The sequence below is a fragment of the Nipponia nippon genome, unplaced genomic scaffold (assembly GCF_047370975.1).
Source record: "Nipponia nippon isolate SJK-2023a ecotype South Korea unplaced genomic scaffold, ASM4737097v1 scaffold_2, whole genome shotgun sequence".
Taxonomy (NCBI): domain Eukaryota; kingdom Metazoa; phylum Chordata; class Aves; order Pelecaniformes; family Threskiornithidae; genus Nipponia; species Nipponia nippon.
The window spans coordinates 65,294,202-65,321,746 of NW_028262336.1; the positions used below are offsets into that span (position 1 = coordinate 65,294,202).

The 27,545-nt window shown below is 43.9% G+C and overlaps 1 protein-coding gene across 2 annotated transcripts in view; it reads right to left on the reverse strand.

Moving 5' to 3' along the window:
- TMEM255B (transmembrane protein 255B) overlaps window positions 1-15,073 on the reverse strand; it is a 76,451-nt gene extending 61,378 nt beyond the window's left edge. For both annotated transcript variants that reach the window (XR_015704821.1, XM_087758002.1), the window contains exons 1-3: window positions 14,965-15,073; window positions 7,296-7,438; window positions 2,565-2,627 (exon numbers count right to left, since the gene is read on the reverse strand). Coding sequence is in view for 1 of the 2 variants with exons in the window: in XM_087758002.1 (XP_087614128.1) it covers window positions 2,565-2,627; window positions 7,296-7,438; window positions 14,965-15,025 (267 nt within the window). In the remaining variant the exon portion in view is untranslated. The remainder of the gene's footprint in view (window positions 1-2,564; window positions 2,628-7,295; window positions 7,439-14,964) is intronic.
- Between the last annotated feature and the right edge of the window lie 12,472 nt (window positions 15,074-27,545).

Genomic DNA, 27,545 nt, shown 5'->3' on the forward strand with positions numbered 1-27,545 from the left:
TCTGCCAAACTGTGCTTTCGTTCTTTCTCAAACCCCGTGCTCACATTTATTGAATGCTGGATATTTGCTGGACTAGTTCTGCTAACCATTACATATTTCATATTGCACTTTTAGCATTTCATCAACCATGAATAAATCTGGACTTACAGAGGGTAGGTCACAAGGAAATAGAACTTCAAGACAAAAAGAGAAATAGATTTATGGAGAAAAGGTCAATTTAAAATAGATTTTTTTCCTAGTGTAATTGAATCTACATTCATTTTCAATTTAAAAAAACAAAAATGAAGTATTGAGTCATTACAAGGGCCAGACAATTGTCAGAGCTACACTGGGTTGAACTCAAATTATACTGCAGTAACTGCTCAAAGGAAGCCCAGTTAAAATAGAAGCAAATGAGTAAACAATTTCTTTCCCTTCCCACCCCCTTTTGTCCTGCTGCAATGCATTGAATTTTTAGTTACAGGAATATGACATTTCTGTTACATATCTGTGCCTATATAAGTCTTCACAATCTTATTGACGGCTGCAAATTTGTTAAAGCTGCTCTAAACCCTTTCAATCAAATATACTCAGTTACACCCCAGGGAATAACTACTGCCCTCAGTTGTAGAACAACATAAACTGTTTCAGTCTCATTTCCCTAACATTTGAAAACAAGCAGCTCAGCCTTAGCAAAGACAGTGTTAAAAGGCTTAGCCCAATGTGGATGGTAGTCAAGGCAAGAAGCATAATTAAACTTTCTAGTTATTTTATTGGTCTGTTCCCCAGAAACCCAATCTTTCAACAGCCAGATCATCACTAAGTGTTATTAGCGGAAAGGAGTTTTCCTTGTTCCATGCTGGGCAATGCAAACAGGCACTAATACCAAACATACTGGACGCTTATTTCTCCACAGTCCTTGTGTAAATGGCACAACACGTTGAGTATTACATGGTTTAACTGCTGCTTATCCACCGTACATCTTTTTCAGCCATTTTACTTTCTGCTAAGGACAGAAGCGATGGAAAACTAAGAGGCAGATTAGAGGAAAACTGAAAGATAAAAACACCCTAAAATGTTAAGCCTGTTAGTAAAGTAGCATGAATGCTGTGGAAGACAAAGCTATTTTCATCTGCCCATCATTAAGTCTGCAACTTGGAACCTGCTGTTCACCCTGGCCTCTGATGTAGAAATCGGGGGCAACAGTTCTTAAAAACAAATAAGCTGTTTTGTTTAACGAGGCCTGGCCTGCTGCAGATTTGGGTCTCACAGGTCATGCCCCATTTGGATTCTCTAGTGTTTGATAAGAGGTGAGCTGACTTTGCAGCCTTTACTACCATAGAGGAACTAATTCATAACTCTCTCCTCTACCCACCTGTGAATTTTCGTAAAACTTGAAAGAATTGCACATCTTTGAAATCTCTACCTCCCTGCTGAATTTGCCTGAAATTGGTCAACACATTCAAAAAATGGAATGGGGAACAGAGAAAGGTGCAGACAAACATCATGGCTTTATAAATCTCATTCCTTTGGGAAACCCAGCTAGAAACAAAAGTTAAAAGCAGGGAAATACTTCCAAATATATCACTGAAACTTAAAGGCAATGCAAAAAATGTGATATTACAAAAGAAGTTAGCCTACAAATAGTGACAACAAGACTGCAATTACGAAGAAGGAAACAGGAAATCACGACAAGACTACTTCTAAGTAAAGTAGTTACTTTTTAGTAAAAAGCAAAGTAAATCCATCATTTCCTCCTCTGAGCCTAACACCGCTCTTGATTTATACCAGTGAAGGCTCTGCATTATGGAATTAATCATATTTCATGATGCTTGGCTATAATCAGTCTACTGTAAAGTGCACATTGGACACGCCGTTATTCAACCAAGACACTGCCATTTTTTGCCAAGAGCAAGGAAAGTGTAAGACTTTCCACAAATCCAGTCCTACACACTTTCCTTTACCCAGATGCCCCAAGGACCTTCTATGACTTCCTCACATAAATAAAAGCAAGGGGTTTGTAAAGCCAAGCTAAATCTAAAAACAAACCACACAGTGTCGTCAGACCCTGTCTGACCTAGCCAGAGAATCTTGATAGCAAGAGCTCTGGGGTTTTTTTTCTTTTTTTTAAAAACATATAGTTTCAGGAAAGTGTTCCTGACTGAAGGTTCTTGCGCACGATGAGATCACCTGTTATGGCTGAGCTGATTGTGTGGCTCATTGCTGCTCAAACTGGCACAACCCATGCATTTTGTCTCTCTCCCCATCCTTTTCCCAGCTACATGGTCCTGGCCAAGCTCTGGCACTCATCTGACCCAGCCCTGGGTCAATTCAACTCACTAAACCAGCAGGAAAGTAATTCAGTAAAAAAAAGCAGGCTGCTTCTCTCAGAAGTGAAACCATCCCTTGCCCTGTACAGTCACTGGCCAATTCATGCTTCTCTGAAACTTCTCAGAAATGGTGAAACAAATGACTAACATTTTGAGGCAGATGCAGCAGTTTTAAGTCAACTAGAAATCCCTGCTTTTCATGTTTTTAAGACATTCTGATACGAAAAAATGAAAACGAAAAGGGCTGTTGCTTACCATTTGTCTTCTGTTCTCTACCAGGTGGATGCCAACAATCCCTAGGAAAGATCCAAAGCCAAGCTAAGGCAAAGAACAAAACCAACAGAAACACATGAGGTCAGCTTATTTGGTCAACATACCAAAGCATTACAGCGATATCTGAGCTGATGTATCATACAGACGGGCTAACTGGGGTAGTTCAGGGGAGAGGGTGGAAGTTAACTGCTGGACATAAATCACATAATGTAATGGGGAATGACCAGAACTGCGGCTCTTTGATATGTCAGAGCAAAACTTGTCATGTAGTAAATGGAAGCCCGTACAGACATACACTTCTATAACCTGGCTACTGTTACCATAGTCACATATAGTTTTACACAGCATAAAGCAAAAATTAAGCAAAGTAGGAGAAACGAACACTTATATTTAGCCCATATATCATTATTTTGGAAAATTGCAAAGCTTTAGGCAACTGCAGACAAACGGTTTTCCTGAAAAAAAATGGATCTTTTGCTGCCACACAAGAGACCCAAGTTCAAACCCTTAGGGTTGGGTTTGTTTGATTTTAATGACTAAACACTATCACACATCCCAGAAAAAGTTCTTGCTAAAATGCCGAAAGGACCAGTACAGCTGGTCTCAACATGGTACAGCTGCAGCACCAACAGCCACAGGAGAGAGAGGAGGAAGGGATGCTGGAGTAAGCCGGCCCTACTGTTCCTACCAGTGCTGCTTCAACACCAGGCTGGCAGGAAAAGCCCCCTCCTTATGATGGGCCCAGGAAGGTCTGGAGAGGTAGAAACTCCTTGGATTTGTGGTTAACATGAGGTAAAGCAGCAACAGGTGAGACCAGCCTTTCATCAGACCTTCCTGGAGTCAGGACTCCCATTGGGCTCACGTGGGCTTGGAGAAAAGGGGTCTCCTTGGTGCCATGCTCCTGAAACGTAGCTGGCCACAGACTGAGAAGCAGCCAGAGCTGGAGTGCAGGTGTCAACAGGCTCTTTCAATAGAGCTCCCTCCTTGCCTTCCTTGGCCACACACTGCCCTGCGCTCACCTCGGCCTCAATCCCCCATCACTTCCATGCTCCTTGCTCCCCTCTCCACTCGGGCTGACGCTCCTCCCTGCCCAGGCACACCCCCAGTCACCCCCTCAGCTCCCACCCAACCCACCCCATGGATGGGGCATGACATTTCTGCTAAGGAATCTAAGCCCCTTCCTGGAACGAGGTCTCTGAATCTGCTTCAGAGCCTCTCCTCCAAGCACAAGTTAAGTTTTTAAGGACTACGCGTCCCAGCCAAGGGCTTGAGCAATGCCCGTGAACTTGCTGTTATGCACAACCGCTCACAGCAGAAAGCAAATCTCCTGCAAGCCCTTTACTCGCTCAGTATCACAACAGGAATCCGTCACTCCCTCTCAAGAAAGCAAATGTAGGGAAAGGAGTTTTGCTCTTGAGTGCTTTGGGAAGATTTATGTGAAAGGGAGGCACAAGGACTAAAAGCAGTCTCTTTGAAAAGAAAGAGTGCACAAGTGCATCCATGCTGACAACTGAATAGGAGAGAGACTTGGAACTGTGAGCAAGGACACTCTGTTCAGGGGACAGCAACTTTGTAAATTAAGATAGCTACATCAAAATGACACCTGGTTCCAAGCCCCATTTTTCATCCCAATGGGGACAATCCATAAAGCCCCATTTATGGCTGATGCAGCGGACACAGAACAGAGTAATATTATCCATGAGGACAAAAAATGAGCACATATGGAACAATAGCAATTAAATCAGAAGGAGCAGAACCATAGATAGAGATCACAATCTAAGCCACGGGATTGCTGAGATTGGTTTAGGGTCACACGCGTTGCTTTTCTTGTCTGTTTAGACAATAGGCTATTTGGGTTGGGAACTCTGGGAGTCCAGGGCAGTATGGTGACTGGGACAATTGGACCCTGTAAGACTCCTGGTTGAAAGATTATAAAAATAGCAAATGAAAATAATACAAGCAGTAGCCATAGAGAAGTGACATTAAATATTTAACTATAAACAATATTTATAAGGAAGTAAGGTTGAAAAAGCTCCAACTCTGGCTTTGCAGCCCATTCCACAAAGACACCCCTAAACCCAAACTGATGATCAAGCAGTAATCTACTAAATGCAGACACCTTCTAAAGTGGTACATTATACTAACTCATCTACACACAAAAATATTTTATGTTAAATTACTTGGGATGCATAAATGCAGGCAATACCTACCACTATAAAGATGTATTTAGAAAAAAGTTTTTTCCAAAACAAATGACAAGTGACCACATATGCAGAGAAATTAAGGCACCTATCTCTTCTTGCAGCCAATGGGAACTAAGCAGAAGCTTATTGTATTATAATATTATAAATTATATTATGGATCTAGCCCTAAAGCCCTGCTCTGCAAATGCTCCTAGATGCAAGTAAATCTGTGCAAGTGGATAGTCTTATTCAGATTTGTAGCTGTTTGCAAGATAGGGACTATTTCTGCATGGTTTTTAAGACCAAAACCCCTTACCTACGGTCACTGGAGATTTAGGTCTCGCCTACCAGCTCTGAAGTTAGTATTTTACTACTGAATGCTATGAGAACTAGACCTTATTTTTAATTGTAATTAACACTATCTGTCCTCATAATCTTTCTTTTCTTTGAGCCCAACAGTTAAATACGTAGTGTCGGATTCACTCCCCTAGCTTTAGGTATCTAAAAGTTTGGAATCAGTGTTATGTTGGTTTTCTAAGCTCCCTCTACTGTCAGCAGAGAAGAGAAGCACCTTTTGAGGGTTATTCAGCTCATTTTGAAAGAGGTGGCTGACTTTGCGCGGAGGCGGAGGAGAGGCCACCCCATAGTCCACCTGTCGATGCTGCACTGGAGTCAGTAACCTCTGGCACCGAGGCAGGAACAGAGCAGTGCTGTCCTACAGCTCTGACCAGCCTTTTGGCAAGGTATCATGCATGGTTTGAGTAGCACCTTTAACTCTTGCTAAATGTTTGGGATATTTAGTGTATTAATGAAGTTTACGCTGACAATTGCCCATCACTCTTTCTCAGTTACTTCAATAATCCATCACGTGCACAAAAAGAATTCTGAATTTTATGAAAATTATTCAGCTCCAACAATCTTTTGAGGGGGAAAATTATTAATAAAAAGTTTTGTTTTCAAAGTGTTCTGATAAATTCTAGCTATTCTATCTGGTTATTAACGACTCCAAGATTTAAAAAAAAAAAATTAGTAGATTATATTTTTCAGCTGAATGAATAGACATTGTGTTATTGCTAAAAGAAACTAAATGCTGAAATAAACTGGTTTGTGCACATGGGTTTATTACTTATTACACTTATTAAAGACAACAGTTTAAAAATGAAACTTCTTTCAAGGGTATGAATGTGGCTAATATGGTCTTCTAAAATATTTTAATTCAAATTACAGAAGAAGAAGAGACCTTTATCAGTATTAATCTATCTATTTTAGCTTAATGAAAGGAAAATTCATTCTTTTAAAGTTTTATTCTTGGAACTACTTTTTGTTCTATTTTTAAAACACCCCTCCTTATAGATCATTATCCCCAAATTATCTTTCTGAAAGACCTGTTCTCAGCATGACACTAAGATGTAAGAGGAGACTTGCTTAGGAGGAACAGTTCTAACTCACAAATTATTAATGGCAATGCAAAATGTATGCACAGTACTAAAGGATACGTAATCCCTCTTCTCTGGGCATTTCATTCCATAGAGAACAAGAAATAATGGTACCTTACAACACATTTTGGCAGTGGTGGAAATACATACCTATGCAGGTGCCTAACTCTAAGTACATGAGTTTGTTTCTTCACCTTGCACCCTCTGCCTTCTCTTGGCTGGCTTGGGGAGACCAAACGAGGCAGACGGGCCTTTCTCTATTTGCTGCCCATACTCCGCCTTTTTAAAACTCAGCCCAGGTATCTCAAAAAACCTTCTGGCTCCAGGGGTTTCCAGCCTTTTGGATATGACCAATCTCTTCTTCCAAGATCAGAAAGGGCCATGAGGGTTGAACCGGCAAGGGCCCTGGCAGGGCTACCCCTCCCCAGAAGTCACAGAGGCACCACAGGGCAAAGCAGACACAACTCAAACCTTGTGCCCCGTGCAGGAATGTGTTTAAGCAGTCTGTTCCCAAGGCGAAAACAAGACTAAGGATTTCGGAAGGGGATCTTGTACAAGAGGACTGACAGCAAGACTGCACAAGAAGGTGTTAGGCAGGCTCCAGGGAGAAGCTTCCATATGCCCATGCACAGGGCTTTCCCTGTGATGGACCCTGGCACACAGACACAAGAGCGGAGTGGCTCTTTCTGCCATCAATGTAGTAAACCTCAAAAAGGTCATTTAAATCTCTCCCATGCCTACTGTCCAGTCACTTCTATGCCCAGGTTTAACAGAGATCAGTGGGAAGTCAAGCACAGGTTCTCACACAGGCCCCTGAGCCCAGCATACTGCTGTGCAGTGCGGCCTTGACCCCCCTCTGCCCCCTAACAGCCTCCCCTTTGGGGCACTTCAGAAAAACAGGGTTTACCCCCTACCTCATCACACACTAGAACTAGATCAAAACAAAGGAGTATCTCTCTCCTGTGAAATGCAACAGGACTGAATTTTCTTTCTTTCTTTTTTTTTTTTTTTAAATCAATCAGAACTTCCCGTATCCAGCTGATAATAATTTATCTGATCGTAGCCAATAATCTCAAATAGGTTTCTTTACTCACAACGATGCCTGGGTAGTAGCCTCCCACGGTAACATTTTCTGTTCTTGTGGTAGCTGCCAGACCTATGGTCAGTATGAAAACAGACACTACCAGCAGAGAGACTGTGAACCAAAGCGAAGTCTTCTTCCTTTTTGCAAATTGTCCTGTAGGGAGTGGGGAGGAAAAAAAAAAAGAGAGCTTTTCATTGCAATCGTGGCAGAATAAATACAAAGTAACGGAAGATTTTCTTTTGTTAATCTTTTCTGTTGTTAACCCACTGTTGTTCTCCCACTAAGGAAAAGAGCTAGCAGACAACAGAAGGAATGAAAAACCACAGAGTCAGCTAGAGCTCAGCATAGCTTAATGCACACACATTGGGTACGTGCACGAGACGAGTTTTTATTAAGCTGAACTGAAAGTCAGTGACAATGATAATTATGCCTTGTCTTCAGTAACGTTTATAATTAAGTGTTGCTCACATCCATAAGTCAGATCCTGCAGGCCTGAAACGCTTACCTACGTGAAGTGCCAATTTGACTCTGCCTGGACAGAACATAAAAATTTGTATTTTAAACAAGATTAGCAGAAGCTCTGCATGCTATCACAAAAATGGATGTGCTCTTTATATTTACTAGGACAAGCAAACCAATCTGCATCTCTGAAGCAAAGCTGTAATATAGGTCATCAGGTAATGATATATGGGACTACATTTTTAAGCAGTAGCTGCTCAGTGAAATACATTCAGTCTCACTGGGATTTGGATTCAGATACCCAAAAGTGAAAAATGGCAGGCTCATCTACTGCTTTCAGCCTGCTTCAAGCCACTTAATCTTGTTATTGCTGTGGCGTATCAGAGCTGCAACCACAGGTTACTCACATCACAGCCCCAGCCCACAGCGCAGACTGATGTAAGACATTTAAAAACAGCACTTGATACATGACCCTCACTAACAAAAGGCACCCAAATGAACCAAATTGTGGTCTTTTGTGCTTTGAAAGGCAAGGCGAGACCGTGCAGGATCACCCCTGCAGCACTGGGCCGTGCGGTGCTGTGCTACCCGAGGCTGCGACGGGGCAGCACAGAGCTCCAGTGTCAGCACAACCTCTCCCCATTGCACATTGCCTCCTCCGCGACCTCACGAAGCTGCCTGCACGCCCAGTCGCGGGGTGAGGCAGAGGCTGTGGTGTCGCACGGAGTACTGGAGGCAACAGCCCTCGCCAGGGGTGGGTGGCTGAGAGGGGAAGGCCGCCTTGCGCGGATCAGGCTCTGAGGGTGAGGCACGATGGTGCTGCTGTAAGCAAGAGCAGGGGAAGCGCAGGAAAGCCAAAAAGCAAGCAGAAGCCATTCGCAATGAGTCATTTGAGTTATGTGGCCAATTTAAAGTCAGGTAACTCGGTTAAATGTTTACAGTTCAAAAGCCAGGCTAGATTACTGATGTTTGCAAACCAAGTCAAATAATTTCAATGAATAAATAAATAAATGCATTTATAATAAAAATCCGTGTTTTCTGACATATCTCCAGTAGAACAACCAGCCAAAATGAGTCCAGTCTTTTAGTATGAAATGCAAGCAACTGTACTGAAGACAAACATCATCTATTGAGCTTACACAAGTCTCTTTCACGTGCATGTACAAAATCTTCCTGCTAAAGATCAAGAAATAATTCATAAGACTCTCCAGACATCTCTCCTCCAGCCTGTGCCCCAGCTGTCTGCCTCTGGCAATTCCCTGTTAATCCATGGAGGGTCACTGGGGACATGGAAATGGAGAGGTTCTTCATTGTCAATCAGTTCTTCACCAAGTGCATGGGGTTAAAGGCAGTTCTTTCGATGAAACCAGTTCACGTGGACAAGAGGGGAAAGCAGACTTCAGACTTGTAACTCCACGAATCGGTTTCCCTTACCATAAACTGATTCATTCAATGTATCTACCAGATTTTTAAAAATATCTGATGTCTTTGCCGCACTCTGTCATCTTTGAAAAGTCATGGAGATTGGGGAATCCCCAATAACTGAAGAAAGACAAATACTCCACCTATCTTTAAAAAAGGCCAAAATGATGATTCGGGGAATTACAGGCCAATCAACCTCACTTTGGTTCCTGGGAGGCTGGGACCAAAAATATGGAGCAAATCCTCTTGTAAGACATTCCTGGGCACATAAGGAAAAGGTGACTGGCAACAGTCTGCATGGATTTACCAGAGGCAAATCACGTCTGACCAAATCAACTGCCTGCTGTGACAAAACGACTGGACTTGTGGAGCAGTGGATGTCTTCTACCTCAAACCTAGCAAGGTTTTTAACGCGGTATCCCACAACATTCTCATAACCTCATAAAAACTCATAATCATAAGCCTCATATAAACTCATAATCTCATGGGTTCAGAGGGCGTGGTTCGTGGACTGTACTCTACCTGGAGGCCAGTAACAAGTGGAGTACTGTGGGGGTCTGTCTTGGGACCTGTCCCATTTAATGTATTTACCAATGACTTAGAGAAAGTGGTAGCGTGCCTGCTCATCAAGCTGGCAGACGACACAAAATTGGGGGGCCGGTCAATACCCTGGAGGGCAGGGCTGCCATTCAAAGGGATCTAGGCAGGCTGGAAGATTGGGCCAGCAGAAACCTTACAGAATCCAACAGACAGATGCGAAGTCCTGAGCAAAGGAAGGAATAACACCTTGCAATGATACAAGCTGGGGACTGCCAGGCTGGGGAGCAGCTCTGCTGAAAAGGACCCAGGGGTGTTGGTAGACAATGAGCCAAACATGAACCAGCAGTGTGCCCTGGCAGCAAAGAAGGCCAACAGCATCCTGAGCTGTATTAACAGGAGCATCATCAGTAGATCAGAGGAGTAACTATGCCCCTCTATTCAGCACTTTTTAGACCACATATAATATCACATCCAGTTTTGGGCCCCCAGACAGGAAATACATCAGCTAACTGCAGTGATTTCAACAGAGGACCCCAAGGAAGGTCAGGGGGCTGGCGCACTCGCTGTATAAGAGGCTGAGGGAACAGGGCTTGCTCAGCATAGAGATGAGATGGCTTTTAGCAGGGCTAGTAGCAGTCTTCCAGTGCCTATGAAGTTGTTGTCAAGAGGAGAGACTCAGGCTTTTCACAGTGGTGCACGGCAGGAGGACAAAAGACAGTGGACATAAACTGAAACACAAGAAGTGTTTCAGACTGGGTATAAGGAGAAAAAATTTCAACATTAGGACAGTTAAGCATTTTGTGCTGTGTCCGTCTTGGAGGTTTTAAGATCCAACCAGAAAAAGCCCTGGGCAACGTGGTCTGACCTCATAGCTGTCCCTGCTTTGAGCAGGAGGTTGGACTAGCAACTTCCTGAGGTGCCTTCCCACCTGAATTAGTGTATGGTTTTATGATAGCCAAGAAAACTAGATGAAAGGTGGCTTGGGTATGTGTGCTCATATCCACTGTTATGAAACTGCAGCTGCAATGTAGACATACTCTAAAGGGATGTAGAAACACAAACCTTCAGAAAGTCAACGGGACAGACACTCCTCAGCCAAGTGCTTCTGAAACCACTGAATGTCTGCTTTTACAAAAAGTGCCTGAGGAGACAAGCCTCCACATTTTTCTCAATGTAACACTTTACTGGCAAAGGTTAATCAGATTGCATGGAGATAAACTAAGGGTCCAACCTGCCCTCCAGAGTTTTGGTTAGCAATAATGATGTGCAAAAAAGAAAGACATTAGTTTGATTGCCCGGACTGAGTTTCCTGGAAAATGTCTTAGGAAAAGCATGCTCTTATTTGTAACTGGAGTAAATTGGATGTGGATTTACTGCGATAAAACAGAAAAGGATGTCATTATTTGTAGGGTCATTTTTCAGACTGAACTACATTTTAACTTCAAAATGTGTATGTGCCAGAAAGCATAATCAATTTATGTATGTGATACCCTTCAATCCTCATATTTGTTGATCTATTCCCAGCTACATCTCAAATCAGATACAAATATTCAATCATATCTGTTCTTTTTCGCACTCCAGTTTGGAAACTCTCATAACTACGTGTAGTTAGCTATAAACTGCACCCTTAGTGGAGATGACTTACAGGCAGGAACACAGCAAGGCCCCTTCCGGAGCAGAGACTGATGCAAGCCCTTGTTCTCAAAGACTGCCACATGCTCAGAGAAAATGGGCAGAAATTAGGTCTAAATTGGTTTCTGCTCTGTCTGTCTGGGTTTCCTTAGTCACATCAATAAAAATCTTTGCTGTATCTATCAAAGTGTATAATTACATGTATATAAGTCACCAGCATATTGTGAGGACCAAGTAATATTCGTAAAGCAGCATAATATCTTCAGACGAAAAAGGCTACAGCTGCAAAGGGTTCCTACTGTCAGCTCCCTTCTGCTATTTTGGTCATGTTGGCTCCTGAGATTTTTCGAGTCTTTGTTTACTGGTGTTTGTAGCCGTTGCCATACAGGTTTTTGGATCTGTTTTTAACGTAGCTACCAGCCAAACCCCAATGCCAGACTGTTCCCTCAGGACCCTGCCCACAGCACAGACAGAGGAGCTGGCCCAGCCTTCTTCCCTGACGCTCTCTGTAGCAGGGCTTGGACCGAAGGCCGACCGTATACAAGAACAGCAGTTAAATTAAGAGCAGAGGAAATGTTGCTGTCACTATTTCTAGGTTGAATTTTCTTCCAACACCAACATTCCTGTAGTGCAGGAAACAGTTAATGTAGGCTATTGACTTTACAATTTTTTTAATACTGAAGTGACTCTCAGAATAATTTTGACATTTATCCCCTTTAACTTCTTTAACAATGATTCAGTGAACATAAAACTCTCAGTCTGGACCTTACTCCAATTTAGTTTCAGCTTCAAATTCATATTTCTAGCATACCAAAAATCAAGCGTGTAGAAAGAAATCTTCTCATCATGTCCTTATTAGCATTACCTTGAGGCCAGGGTCAACAGAGGGTGTGAACATGTTATTACCTTCTACTGACAATATTCTTCAGCAGTTTTGGCCAGCGAAGTATTAACTGAGTTTTGATACTGCAGCAATGGGCACTACAATAAAAGTTGGGAGATAAATTAGAGAGGTAATGCTGCTTCCACACCATGGCTCGTGCTCTGCCTGGCATTGACTTAAATTGTGCATGAAAAGGAGCAGTCCCAGAAACAATCCCTGCTTTGCTTGCTAAACGTCCGTCAGGCAAAGTACCTGCTTGAGCCACTCAGCCCTGCTACCCCAATGGAGGGAAAGAGAGCGCCATCAGGACAAGGAGGAGAGACATGAGGCTGCTGTCACCTTGGGACAGAGAGAGGCCCGTGAGGACAGAAATTAAGATCATCCTTCAGAGAGTAAAAAGAAAAAGTGCCTGCTGAAGACCAAGCTCTGCTGGACTCAGCAAAATCTTTTGTCTGTTCATCAGTTGCAGAAAACAAAATTATATTTACAATGGTCTGTTCACGATGGCTGGCGGATAAACTCAATTTGGAGGAAGACTATGGAAAATGAATGGGTTTGTGGGGAGGGTATAGATCAGACTGGTGGTCGAATGCAAAGTGGTAGATCTATTGGTGAATGGTAGGGTCTGGATTCGAATGAGGCAAAGGGTGAGTTTAAAAGGAAAACGAACAAATTTACGATGAAACATGTCTATAGTATGGAACACGTCCAGTGGTCAAGGGAAAGAAAGAACACAGTGAAACAGCATCTCTCAACTCTGGAAAACTTGCATATGATCTGCAATTTAACTCAAAAAAAGTCTACATTTAGACCAAGGCAACTATACTTTGCTAACTTCACCGCTCCTTTTAAAATCCAGCTCCAGACACCATAAAGTCTATTAAAAAGCGTGGAATGATTTTTGACAAGGGAAGAATCGCTGCAGGATGTAGCAATCTGCTGGGATCACAATCACGTTTGCTGAATATTAGCACCACACACTTTCATACCTTCCTCTTTGATCTAGTTAAAGTGATCTAAATGGAAACACCCCAGCCCAATGTACATTAGCATCCTAATATGAGACAAGCTAAGGGAGGAAAGTTTTGCAGCAGAAAAAACAGTGCATTTTTATTACCTAATGAATACTACTAAAAATTGTGACATGTTTCAGAGAGTGGCATTAACCATATATAATAAGGTAATTTAAGCAGAAATTCACCACAGACAGAGGAGTATAGTATCAAAGGTATCCGTTGCTTTGCTGCTATTGAGAAAATATCTAAGGGAAGATCTCTGGAGCTAAATTAATAATTTTTAATTACTGCAGTGCTGACTTCAATGCCGTCTCTCCCTTAGCTATGGTTTTCATTTTGTATTTAAAAAAATTGTTTATGCCGGTGAAATTGAACTAATCCTACATTGCCTCCCGAAATTAAATGCGATGGACTGAGATGCTTAAAAGAGAGATTCACACCTGCTATCGGTGATTACCTCCCCTTTTCTGATTAAATGCTTGACTTGTCCAGAGTGCTGAACTAATTAAACCGGATGCAACAGCATTCGTTTCAAGCCACAAGATAGCAGCTTTTATCAGGCCCGTCTCTTATCTTTATTACAAATTTGCTGAGGAAGAATCCGTGAGTGTGTTATATATTCGGGACCATAGGAAACATTGCTGTGCTCCTTTACAATTCTACTAAAAAAAAAAAAAAAAAACCAACCAAAACCCACAAACCCTTCTTTGACACTATGTAGTATGGCTATAGTAAGTGATATCATGCAGCATCACTATGACTTCACTGCTTTGGCAGCAACTGTTTCACTAATAAATAATTTAATGAGCAGCTAATCACCAGTTTAAAGCTAGCATACAGATTCTTCTTTTTCCGCCGATGACCTGAAAACATTCTTAAGTTACAGCACATCTTCCACTGCTACCTTTTCAACACCGATACCATTTTTCCTCCAAATGTAAGACAAAAATTAAGACCTAATACATTTTTTTACTGGCTGTTACAATCCTTCGCTACACAGCAACGTCTCTGTTCATCCTTTCAGACACTACGCAGAGTAATTCCTAGCAGTAAGTTCTGTGTTTTCTTGACTTCAATGAATTTCACTGGAATAATGAAATATTTGTCCTTTCTTTTGCCTCCGTCTTTATTTTTCAGGACGTACGCTGTGAATGCAAGCAGCACGCCGCTTCAGCAACGAATCACCAAATTAGTGGTCTTTCTAGGAGGAAAGGAAGCCCGCTGCCACCCAGGTGGGTTGCCAAGTGGCCAAGAGCCTGCCGCTGCCAGCCGCCGAGGCGGCCACCGGCCTGGCCCACGCCAGCTCCGCACCCCGCCGACACTTCCACCTGCTGCAGCACAGCAACTTGGCCATTTGCATCGAGCGGGTAAGGAGACCTCGAACATTCATTTTTCTATTAACGTCCCGTATGAAGCTATTCGTTCTCATCTTAAACCACCAGCACAGCGATTCGTTAAGCGCGGCGGAAAGCTCAGAAGAAAAACTGGTATTTTTAAACACCTCCCTGAGCGAGAGAGGCAGCCCGACCCACGCCGGCAACCCCGGGCTGAAATGCCCCGCTGCCCCTCTCTGCGGGCCACGGCCCGGGCAGAGCCCCCGCCTGCCGCCCGTCCCGCCCCGCTGCCGGCTCCCGCTCTCCCGCTCTCCCGCTCTCCCGCTCTCCCGCCCGGGGCTCACGCACTCGGCGGGGCAGGAAAGTTGCGGCGGGGCAGGCGCCGGGGCTCACCTGTGGGGTCCAGCACGGCCAGCGGACCCGGCACCGCGGGGGCGGGCGGCGGCGCCACCATCTTCCGCGGCCGCCTCCGCTCCGCTCCGCGCCTCGCCGCGCTGGGGCCGGGCCGGGGCCGGCGGCAGGGTGCGGGCGGCCCTGCGGGTCCGCCCCGCGGGGGACGGAGGCGGGGCGAGCGGCGCCGGCGGCCGTCGTTTCCTAACGCCCAGCCGGCCGTCGCCGCCCCCTGCCCCGCGGCTGAGGGCGGCGGTCCCCGCGGCCCTGCGGGGGGAACCGGGCGGCGAGGGCCCGGCGAGGGGAACCGGGCGGCGAGGGCCCGGCGGACACCGTGCCTCCGCCCCGCCGCCCTCGCCCCACAGCCCCGTGTGACGCAGAGCGGCCCAGGCCTGTACCTCTTGACCCAGGGCCTGAAAGAGGGCGAGCTCCCGCCTGGCCCCTGAGGGCAGGGCAGGGGCACCGGGTGCCTCGGCCCAGGGTCCCTCGGCTGCCGCACACCTCGCCTTCCCCGGGCTCTGCCCCTGCCCGCGTCCACCCCCCTTGGCCCAAAACTACGATGTGGTACAAAGCCCCACAGGTCGGCTGCGGGTGGAGATCCGTTTCCTCGCTGCCTTCTGGTTTCTCGCAATGCTACAGGCTGGGGGAGGAGTGGCTGGAGAGCTGCCCAAAGGAAAAGGACCTGGGGGTGTCGGCTGACAGCCGCCTGAACATGAGCCAGCAGTGTGCCCAGGTGGCCAAGGCGGCTTGTATCAGGAATAGTGTGGCCAGCAGGACCAGGGAGGTGATAGTGCCCCTGTACTTGGCACTGGTGAGGCCGCACCTCGAGTACTGTGTTCAGTTTTGGGCCCCTCACTACAAGAAGGCCATCGAGGTGCTGGAGCGTGTCCAGAGGAGGGCAACGAAGCTGGTGAAGGGTCTGGAGCACAAGTCTTATGAGGAGCAGCTGAGGGAGCTGGGGTTGTTTAGTCTGGAGAAGAGGAGGCTCAGGGGAGACCTTATTGCTCTCTACAACTACCTGAAAGGAGGCTGTAGCGAGGTGGGGGTCGGTCTCTTCTCCCTAGTAACGAGTGATATGACCAGAGAAAACGGCCTCAAGCTGTGCCAGGGGATGTTTAGGTTGGATATTAGGAAAAACTTCTTCACCGAAAGGGTGGTCAGGCGTTGGAACAGGCTGCCCAGGGAAGTGGTTGAGTCTCCATCCCTGGAGGTATTTAAAGAACGGATAGATGTGGTGCTCGAGGACATGGTATAGGTGGACTTGGCAGTGCTAGGTTAACGGTTGGACTCAGTGATCTTAAGGGTCTTTTCCAACCTTAACGATTCTATGATTCTATGATTCTCCTTTACAAGGCACAGTTCTCCTTGTATTTTGGTTCGGCACCCTTCTCCTCCCGACGACCCATCTCCAGGCTGACCTTTGAGCATGTGGCGGGGAGGAAGGGGCATGGACTAGGTCTTTATTTGTGCAGCGGTCAATAACTGAATTCATTGTTATGTTCTCCCTGCGTCCCAGGCTTGGCTTCGCTTCTTGATTTGCTCTTGGCCTATGGCAGGGGACCAGTTTGTCACCTGGTGGAGATGAGAATTACCAAGCTTTCCTTTCAGCTTTCCTCTTCCCTTTTTTAAAAGAAATCAATCAGAAATAAAATACCACAGCAACCAGAAACATTAATAAAATTAATAACAAAACCAGGCATCTTGGAGACATAGGTTAAGGTAGCCATTGGCTAAGACAGGCAGCGTCAATCAATAGTCAAGAGATACTGTAGGCCTATTCTTTTTCTTATGTGGTGTCTATTAATTTCTCAGCCTCACTGGCTCTCTCCTTCTGTCTCGGTTTTCATTCCCGCAGCAGATCCTGCCGCTTGTCCTGCTGCTACCCAGGAACTGCTAGCTGCTGCTTCTGGTGCTACGGCTTGCAGGGATGCGTGACTGCTGTCTGCAGGAGTCTGGGAACAACTGAGAAGCAGCAGCCAACAGCCGCTGGGCTGGTTTGGTGCCCGCTGATCCTTTGCAGGACTTCCCCATAGCAGAGAACATAAGCATGTTTTTTTGCAGACAATGTTTTTGATCGGCTGCCAAGTGCTTTGCTTACACGAAGGTGTGTTCTCCCACTTGCAACAAGCGCAACTCTATTTAACACTCTTGGTTTCCTTTTGCTCAGACCTCTATATGTATATGTGTATGTGTATTTAATGTCTTCAGTCTTTGGCTGATTTCCCCAGAAAATGGTTAGATGGAAAGACACCACTTTCTCAGGTACCACCCCTAGTCTATGAAGCCAAGTAAGCCAGGAGCTAAGGCCAACAGCAAAGCCACTTTTTTTCTTTTTGCGTCCTCTAACCTGGAGGGGTTGAAGAAAAGAGAAAAATGAGGATAGAGATAGTATTTGTACTATTAACTGCTAATTATTAATAGAAATTAATGAAGTAAGATATTGAGAAGACAGAAGAAGTGATGGTACAAATTAAACATTTCTTTGAAAGTGACTGTGGATCAGAGTGATAAAAAAGCCCCAAAATCTGGTGTAGACCCTCAGGTTCAGGGTTGGCTATGGATGGAGATTTCCATCAACAGTAAGTAGCAGGGAGGGCTGGGGAAGACTAATTCCCCAGACAGTCTGGAAAACAAATACCATATGCAGCATGTATTCTTGGGTGTGATGGGCAATAAGCTTTTTCTACCAGCAGTGACCAAACAGACACAACAGCCCAAAGGGAAGCTGCTATAGACTTATTTTCTGTAAACAAAAAGGGTATTATAAATCCTTTTTTTAAATAATTCGATTATAGAAAATAACGCTTGATGAATGACTCATGTTTTTCACTGTAAATTTCAGGAAAGTCAAAAATAGATCTGGTCCTGGATACCAGAGGGTAAACATTAAGAAACTATGGAAAAATGATTGGTGAGGCTGCCTGGACCTAAAAACTCAAGCATTTGAATGTGGAAGAATCATAGACTTACTTTAAATCCAAAATGAAAAATCCTGTTAGAATAGGACAAGAACAACTGTAGACCTAGTGGGTAAGGAACTATCTGAAAGAGGATATTAAAGTAGTGGATGAACCTACAGGAAAGAAAATAGGAGAACTACAGTTTTCAGGGTTAGAAACTGCGGAACCAGGGAGAAAGAATGGATAAAAATCTAGCTGAGCCAGATATTGCAAAGAAAAGGATAACAGACAACAAAGAATTCTTCAACTATATAAATAAAAACAATTCAAAGAAGGAAGATGTATGGTCACTAAATGCCAGGAATGGGATGAAGATTGAGGCTGCTCCAAATCTTGAATGAATACATTGCCTCAGTTTTCAATCAAAAAATAATTTATATGAGGGTATTGGCAGAGAACCTAAAGCAAGTGTGGATAACATAAGTGACGACATTAGCAGATGTGAAGTGGAAGCATAACTTTGGCTGTTTCTTGTGACAGGCCCAGGAAAATTGCACCCCAAATGTTGAAAGAACTGGTAGGTATCTTTTCAAGTCCTGAGCAACATTTTCAATGAATCAGCTAAGTTGGTGGTGAAGCACTACTGCTGGAGAATAGGAAACCTCTCTTATAAAAAGGCAGAGAGAGTGAGGGGAACAGCAACTCCGTGCCCCCTTAATTTGAGTGGGGAAAGTCTTAGAGATAAGTGAAAAATGGGTTCAACTACACTATGGTTCATCAAAGCTAGATCATGTCAGACTAACAGGATCTTTGATAAGGTAAGTGATTCCTGAGGCAAAAGCAATGCAGTGAAGCAAATCTGTCTGGATTATGCTACACATTTTAATAGAGTCCTTCAGAGAAAATTACTTAACGTGGAGCGAACAGCTACAAGTACGGGTCACCATCAGGTATGGAGATCGCTAAAGGGAAGCCAAGATACTGAAAGAGGCAGGCTGTCCGAGGTGCACCTCAGGGACCAGTCTGGAGGCAAGATCACCGGTGGTGTTGGGTTTAGGGAGTGTATGTGTGGTTATGAAGTGTGTGACCGTCACAAAGCTGGTAGACGTTGCTATTACTGAGGACTCCAGGAGCAGGAGCATACTGGCATATTAGAAATGGGTTGAGGTGGAGCTTACGCACTTAAAGACTAGCAGTGAGAGCTTTTATTGTCGCTTTGGAGTCTCCCCACTTCAGTGAACTTGAGGAGGGGTCTGTGTATCACCGACAGTGCTTGCATGATGCCAATACGAAGACTGCTAAACAGATGGGTTCTAGGATGCGTTACTTAATACTCGTTAATTAGTTCAATGCATTGTAAGTGTGGTAGGACTTCATTTTATATTTATGTTGCTGGTTGTCTCCAGCTAAAAGGATTTTTTTCACCACTTTGATGTGTAACTTGGACCTGCATTTTCTTAATTAATATTTTTAAGGTCTTTGTTTCTCAGATGCCTGGCTCATGTACCTTGCTCATATGTCAAAATGAAATCATTTGCTAGATTTGTGCCCAGAAGAAGTCCCCACACTCCAAGGTTAGGCTGGCAAAGCTGTTAGGAGTTCTCCTAATGTGTGTGTTGCATGGAACATGGCCTATTTGTCAGGATAATCTTTGTATTCTCACCTAAAAAGTACCCTGTCAGCACTGATCTCTCCTGCTCCTTTCCTGTGGCACACTGCAGCTTTGAAGGTTTTTGTCTTTTGTCCTGCAGGTCATCATTATACTGGTGAATGCTTTGGAGCTGAGGTTGGTCACATGTGAAATTAGTATCCTGTGTGTCCCTGAAGTCTTTTCTTCTTTATTTTAAACGAGACCAGTCTCTTTGGTCTTTCCTCACAGGTCGCGTTTTCTAGGCTAGTGGACGTTCCCATTTCTTCCCTCTAGTCTCTGTGTCATCACACTCTGTGTGATGCCCAACAGCTGGGCAATACTGAAAATAATTTTGAATTCTAAGTCTGTCTACCAGCGTACTTCCTCCAAGATACTCAACAGTTTCTCCCAACTTTATGTCCTCTGCAAATTTAATATAGGTTATATCCCAAGGCCACCAGTGGCAATACTGAATGGTACCAGACAATGGAAGCACCTCAGCACTTTCCGTCTTCCAGGATCATTGATAGGCGTGACTCTCCAGCTACTTTTTTATCACTTCTGTAGTATTGTCATTTACACTGTTTCTTTGTAGGAGGGTCTGATCTGGTACTAAGTCCTGTTATATTTGCTTTGTTCTCTTGCAAGAGTTATTTTCTCAGTAACCCCTTTTGGAAATCCATTGTGGTCTTTTGGTGATGGTGGGGGTGTTGTCTTTGGGGGAAGCTTGGTTGGTTGTTTTTAGTAAAATTCAAAGCAAAAAAACCCATTCCTTCCAGCCCTCCTCCATGACTCCTGCTCTCAGCAGGGGTTTGTTTCCCAGGCCCAGGCTCAGAGATCCAGCCACAGAGACTGCCAGTGTGAAGCAGCTTAAATGACCCCAATGCTCTTAACTCTTCACCATAGTACTCAGACTGCTTTTGTATTCCTCAGAAAGTTTGGGGCCTGTCTCCTCCTCCCATTATTTGAACCCCCAACAGAAAGGTAAGCCAGTCATCGCTGAGGCTAAACTCAGAATTCTTAATAAGCCAGCTTGCCCGGTCACACAGGGTCATGACAATGAGATAGGTAGATTTCCTTTGTCCATAATTTATAAATAATATTTATTGGCATGGTTACTGGTACAATCCCTCTAGGAATACATTGCCTTAGTTCAGCTGGGCAGTATAAGGAAATCATGCAGGAAGTGAAAGGAACAAGAGACGTAGCCATGAGGTTGAGGTTAATGGCCACTGACTATTGGACTGAAGTAGTCGATGGCTATTGAAAGACAATTGCTGGACAGTTCACTTCAAAAATTCTGCTTCCTGGCGCCAGCCGGTTTCCAAGATGTGGTGTGGTGTTGGTTTATTAGCAGAAGATTTAATGTCTGCCAACTCAAAAAGGGACGTGAGAAGGTATAGCTATTCATAACGTTCCTGAGAGGCATCCGAGATAAATGAATGACACATGGGTACGTGTTTGTCAAAAGCAGGTTTAAAGTCTTTAATTGCCTTCAGTAGACCTTTCACCCATTAATTTGTGCAGTCAGTTTTTGAACTCTATAAACTTTTAGCATTCACAACATGTTGTGACAAGGAGCTCCATGGATATCTGTGTGCTGTGTGAAGAAGTGGGGTATCCCAGTGGGAGCAAGAAGCAAACTGAAAAGAGCAAGATAAAAGTCAAGTTAAATGTCAGGTATATTTAGAGTCATAGGAGAATGTACCTGAGGAAAGCTACAGTGCCCTTACAAAAAAACAATTGCTACATGATACCAAAAGTCATTATGTTACTTATCTCTTAATAAAGCTAGATAATGAGCAGTCATGTGGGTGATGCACTGGAAACCATTCTTGTGGTGTAGCTCATAAGCATATCAAGGCAAGAGTATTGTGAGAAATGGACTCGACTTTGCTGAAGACTGACAGCTGTCTTTTAGCTGGGCTGATGGCTACGCTGCTTCCTTCAGGAAAATCTTATCGCTCAGTGAAAGAAGGGAATTCATCTAATTCAAAGGATTTAAGAAAGGAAGACAAGACAAAATGCAAGGGGTAACGAAAAGGCAGAGATGAAGGTCTTCTGCAGTAGTTTGGAGACAGGCGTAACAAAATGCAAAGGTGTCAAATATAACGTATTCAGAGTCCTAATAATTATGTGTCCCCATTAACACAGACTATGAAGACATGAAATATCAGACGACATACAACCCATGATATGAATGTGCTACTACAAAAATGAAACATGCTAAGGATTTGTGTTAAATCTGTAACAACTAAATGAAGTCGCTAATCTTACTTCATGGAACAGTCAACGTGGTTTTAGTAGAACACGAGAATATCTCCTCTTTCAGGCGCGTTCTGAAGGATTGACTCAATACAGAAATAAAATCTCTGAAAATTGAACTCTTCCTTTGATAGATTAAAGTGACTTTTGTTGGGTAGTTGTAGGTCAATGATGAAAGGTACAGAAATAACATGCCAGACCTTTGTCAGAAAATTCCTATTGGTAGGAATAATCCAGTGTTACAGTGAAGACTGCACAACAGAAAGCCTTTTTATTGGAAAAAATGTCTGAAAACTAAAGTAAAAAAGTGGAAGAGAAGTACCTGTTTTTGAAACATTCCTATATTGATAGAGCCTAAGTTTATATAACCTGGATGTGTACCTCTGCAAGAGGATTAATAAAGGTATGCTTGAAATGCACCAACAATCAGAAGTGTGACTGAACAAAAAAACCCCCTTCATTTGTGTTGTGAACTGTTACATTAATTTGTACAGAGGTAAAAATGCATATAGAGAGGTATTTGTACCAGTCCAAACAGGAAGAGATCACCAGTTTTTGGAATGCGTAAGGAAACTTCTCTGGAAAATGCAGCTTCAATTGCAAAACTCTGCCATCACCAAAAGAATAAATCAATCTGAAATACAGGTGTGGTAATGATATTTTTATAACAAGCATCATTTCAATTACACTTCTAAGTAGAAAACATAAAGTTTGATGAATTATTTTGCCCATCTCAAGGCATCTGCAAAAATCCCTTTAACAGCACAATGAATTACACTATCCATTCAAATTATAAATTATTTTAAGGCCCAGAAGTAAGTGAGGCATCCTGTACCTTTCCTCATATCAGCTGGTGCCTAATTTAGTCAGGCGCCCTTCACGTCTGCTGTCGTAGACCCTGTTAAAGTCAAGGACAATGTATAATACAGCCTCAGCGAGGGAGAAGAGCTCCTTGCACCTCGCTCTCCCCATGCAAGGTTGTTTCCTCAGTATATTCTGAACAGCTTTGCTCGGTTGTTTTAAAGTCTCAGTTATGAGGTTCTCCTCCTTTTCCTTGACAGGCTGTTTTACAGTTTAATGGAAACTGAGGAGAGCCAAGAGCCAAGTTCCACGCTGAGAACCCCCTCGAGAGCTGTCATTTACTGCAACGTTTGTCAAACTCCGGACAATGAAATATGAAATTAAGAGCAATATTCTGACACGCACTGCCGTTTCCACTGTATCAAAAATGTCTTGGTAAGGAGCAGAGCAAAGTTTGGAGAACACGGTAGCGTGGCTCAACGGGGAAGAAGAGAGCAGAGGGAGAGGGGGAGCAGAGACCAGCAGGTCAGCCTTTGAAGCTCGCTCTAGAAGGAAATGCACCAGCCGTGGAGAGGTATCCCAGTAACGTAGCGTGGGTCTCTGTCTCGCTCCCAAAGGGTCCTTAGGAACCACCCGGGTATTTAGAGGGGGATAAGATGGTGGGCTGTTATTGCAGTCCAGTGTCTCAGCATTTTTACAGCACTCGCATCCATTGAAAACATCCCAACTGCAGCGTTTATTTCACACAGGAGAGACGCATCTTGCCAATTCTTAAAAGCGTGTGTTTAGGGTTTAATAAAGCTGTGAAGGTGTAACAGAAAGAAGGCCATAAAACCTGACCTAGAGGCTGGGTCCTCCTGCAGGACGTTGTGTGACGTTGGAGAGATGAGGATTCTTGGCTACTTGGCAGAATAAGGCAGTGAACAGGGTGAATCGCACTTAGCTGGAGACAGTGCAGGGTACGCAAACAGCAAGGGAGTTCTGGGTGTCAGAGTCGAGGTGGCTCTCCACCAGTCTCACTAGCCAGCACAGTGGCTTACAGCGGCCGCTGCTTTAGCTCAGCCGCACCCTTCAGCCCTGGAAGGGGTCGCCTTTACACCATCCCACTTGTGGCTGTACCCATGCTGGCTCAAAAACAGCTGAGGAACCTGGCCTTTAATTTTAAAAGGGAGGATGATGCTCCATTCCCTGCTGATAGCTCTGTGGGGAAGAAGTTCTTCAATTAAAAGTTAAAATGTCAGCACTTTATCTCCCAAATGGCTTGGTTCATTATGACAGCACAAAGGAAGGGCTACAGCCTGCTTATTTCTTCTGCTTGATTTGAAAGTACCAGAATTAATGGTGCATGTGGTGACAAGGGCTGTTGTGGAGATAAAGAGGAGATGTAGGGTTGAAATAAAAAAAGGTGACAGGTTTTAAAATGCCTTCTCTACCCTCAGGGCCAAGACACTTCCTGCAGCAGTTTCGAGTCTTCCAGGCACTTTGTTTTGTAAAATACTAAATTGTCAATAAGGGAAAAAGGGTTAAAGTAGCTGGTGGACCATGACTTGCTGCTGGGGAGGTTTAACCATCCAGGAGGTGGACTATGACTTGCTGCCATGGAGGTTTAGACATCCACGTAGAGGACAAAAGATGCAGAGCCGCTGCGGCCCAAAGCATTTCACAAAGGAAAAATTGCATAGAAGAAAACTACATTTGGAGATTTTTAAAAGGGTTTTCCTTTCCCCCACACCCCTTTTTTTCAGCTTTGAGGCCCTCATATTGGTGGCGATTAAGGGGAACACATTACACGTCTTCCTCTTTTTCCCTCCAACCTCATTGTCCAAACAAAGCGTTCTGTGAGGTCATCATATTCTGATGCTAATGATAGCAATAAACGCGGTCTAAGAAACACACATCACTTCTAGGTTTCTTCTGTCCCTAATTTTTGTTTCCTTCAGTTGTCAGTCATAGACATTTCTCCTGACCCCCAAGCTGTCACTTAAGCAGCAGAGTCCCTCTGCCTTATGTGGTTAGACCACAAGAACAATATTTTCCACAGTGCAGGACAGCACCCACAAAAACGCAAGAGAAACCTGTCTAGGCTGACAAGATTTAAGCCATGAATACATGTTGAGACTGGATTAGAATGAGTCAGACTGGTACTTGCAAGGCCTGCATCCCCGGTAATAAATCTCCTTCTTTCCTGTCTGTGGGCCCCCACAGATGAAGCCCTTAAGTCACTGGATGGAAGGGGTTGTACAGAGGGTGCTCCTGAAGGAGTAGGACAAAATCAAAGCCCTTCTGTCTTTGCTTGCTTTCCTTCACACAAAACTGCCTGCTACCCTGGAAGAAAGCGCTGCCGGCGCTGGCAGTGCTACAGGGGAGCTGAAGGGTGAGAGCCCAGGGAGGCAGTTCAAAAGGTGACAAAATGCAGTTGCTCAGGAGGAGTTTCAGACTCCCTGAGTGCAGCCACTGAAGACAGCCACCTTTTAATTAGCTGCTGTATTCCTCCTCAGCAAATAAACTACAGCACTGGATAGCAAAACAAGAGACATATTCTTTGCCTATGCACAGATGAAAGCAGATAGGCAAGAGAAGTAGAATGGGAGCAGGACACCAGTCTCCCTATCATGCACTTTTTCAGTGCCAGTAAAAAAATGGTCACTGAAATACGGCTGGGGAAAAAGTAGAGTGAGAGTTGAAATCAATCAGCTTGTGTGGGCTGGAGGCACTGAAACACCTGCGGAGGTAAATGTGCAAATGGTGCCCAGCATCATTCTTGATTTCATAGACTTTCAAAGGAAAAAATAGGTTATATTTGGAGACGAGCAGACTGTTCATAGTAAACAGATGCCTTGATAAATGAGGGCATCCTTTTGCCTCACAGACTATGAATGATGGGTTACATTACCTTTGTCCACTCACGTGACTGTTCATTTGAACAAACGTAAACTTAAAGTGGTAAGTAACTGTTATGTGTTTGCCTCCAAGGTCTCTTACAGTTCCTTCCCAGATTTTGATCAAGACATCATTTTTCAGGTTGCCCCCCTTAGCCACAGCGTCTGCTTGGTTCCAGCATAAAGGCAACAGCAACAGATGATTCACGGATCCCTGGCCCTTTTTCCTGAGGATCTAAAAGAGTGTGATCAGTTATTTGCAGTTGAGCTTTTGTTTATTTTTATAAGATAAATGAAGCTGTAATAAACCTATTTTTTTCGTCTTCAAATGTCTATTTTTTTCAGTGCATCTGTTGTGCAAATAATGCAAGGAACTTTTAGAAAAAGATGCTGGCTACTTCCAACAAAAATACAATACTGAATATTTATTTATGCTAATATTCACATCGCTTTCCCTTTCCAAGAACAACCTTGATATTATCCAGTTACTTTAAGTCACAAATGCCATTAAAGAGCATGTCAGCAGCATGTCTTTATTATTATGTTTTGCTGTATCTTCCCATCTTCTGTGAAACTTTGAGTTGATAAAACAGAGAATATCTCTTAGCACAGTTCTGTAACATCTTGATTTCCTATATATTTTTTCAGGTCACGTCCGAAAGTGTTATTTTTTAGATGATTGTTGTTAGCAATGAAGCCATTGAAAAAGATACTGAAAACCTTGATCCAGCAACCTAGTAGGCATCTGCTTAACATCCCACCCTACAATTCATCCCTTTGGCTTCCATGGAGACCCCCCAGCATCTCTACTGTGGTCCTGCCGTGAAGAAGGCAGATCCTGCAAACCCACAGGCAAATTCTTCTGACTTCAGCCTGGCCCATGGGCTTCAAAGGGTCTCTAAAACATATAAATGCCCTTTGCACACAAGTCAGTGCAGGATGGAGTCCTCTAAGCTTATAAGCTTATAAGCTTATATTTTTCCAATATATAGAGAAAGAACTGATAGAAGTGCAGCAATAAAGATTTATTAGCACGACTGAGCAAATGCCTAAGCAACTGGTATATGATAAAGGCCTGAAGGATTTAGAAAGGCCATCCCTAACATGTGCCACCTCCAAGCAGTACCAAAAGGGTACAGTATATATACCAGACAGTGGTAGAAAAACTGCTGTAGGTACTTTGCAAAGACACTTAAGCGACTATGCTGCTGACAGTTTTCACGTGACTCTCTAGCCATCTGCCTTAGTACAGAGGTACTGGACACAAAAGAGAGTGAGAAGCTAACTGGTGAGTTTCTGAATTCCCTGACAGTTATTTAAAACTGCTTTTCCATGTGCGATAATACCTCAAGTTTTAGGAGCTGGGCCATCTGTCAAGGGATCAGCTATAAAGGTGGGAATCTCCATTTCCATTTGCACAAAGCCTTCAGTCCTGGCTTTGTTGCATGTTGAGATTTCAAGTCTTAAGCCTGACTGTTTCGGGAAAGGATGCCACATTGCCTCGCTGCCTGGGTCACTGGGAGGGATGGGGAAGGGCATGAGGACAGGCAGAAAAGCACTGTGGAGATGGAGTCGGTGAAAGATCCATCTTCGGCAAGGGAATGGTTGCTGAGAGCTCATGCTAGTGGGAGGGCATCACTTGTTCATCTTCCATGGCAGCAGCAGTTTGAAAGTGTGAGGGATTTATAGTGTGCAGACTGGGCCCAAGGGATACAGATTAGTGGGACAGGGTGCAGGGGAGGCTTTAAAAAATGCCTGGTGAATGAAATGTAATTGCACATAGCTAAAGCTGTCACACTGCCATAACTCCCTTATATAGGCATATCTATTCCTATTTAAATATTTATACAGACATGCTCATGCATCCCATTAAAACAGGTTGTTGGATTCGTTAAAACATGAGCCATATCATAAGTCCTTAGTGGGGCTCAGAGACAGTAGGATATTTTATTGCAGCTAATTGTAAATCTTTGAATTTACTTTCACCCTTTCTTCGTGAACTGATCCTAAAGTCTACACATATATTTGTTACCATAATTAATCCTAAAGACACAATTTAATACGAGAAAGAAGCCATTCACTTGATCTGTTCATTTTTTTCTCTTTTTG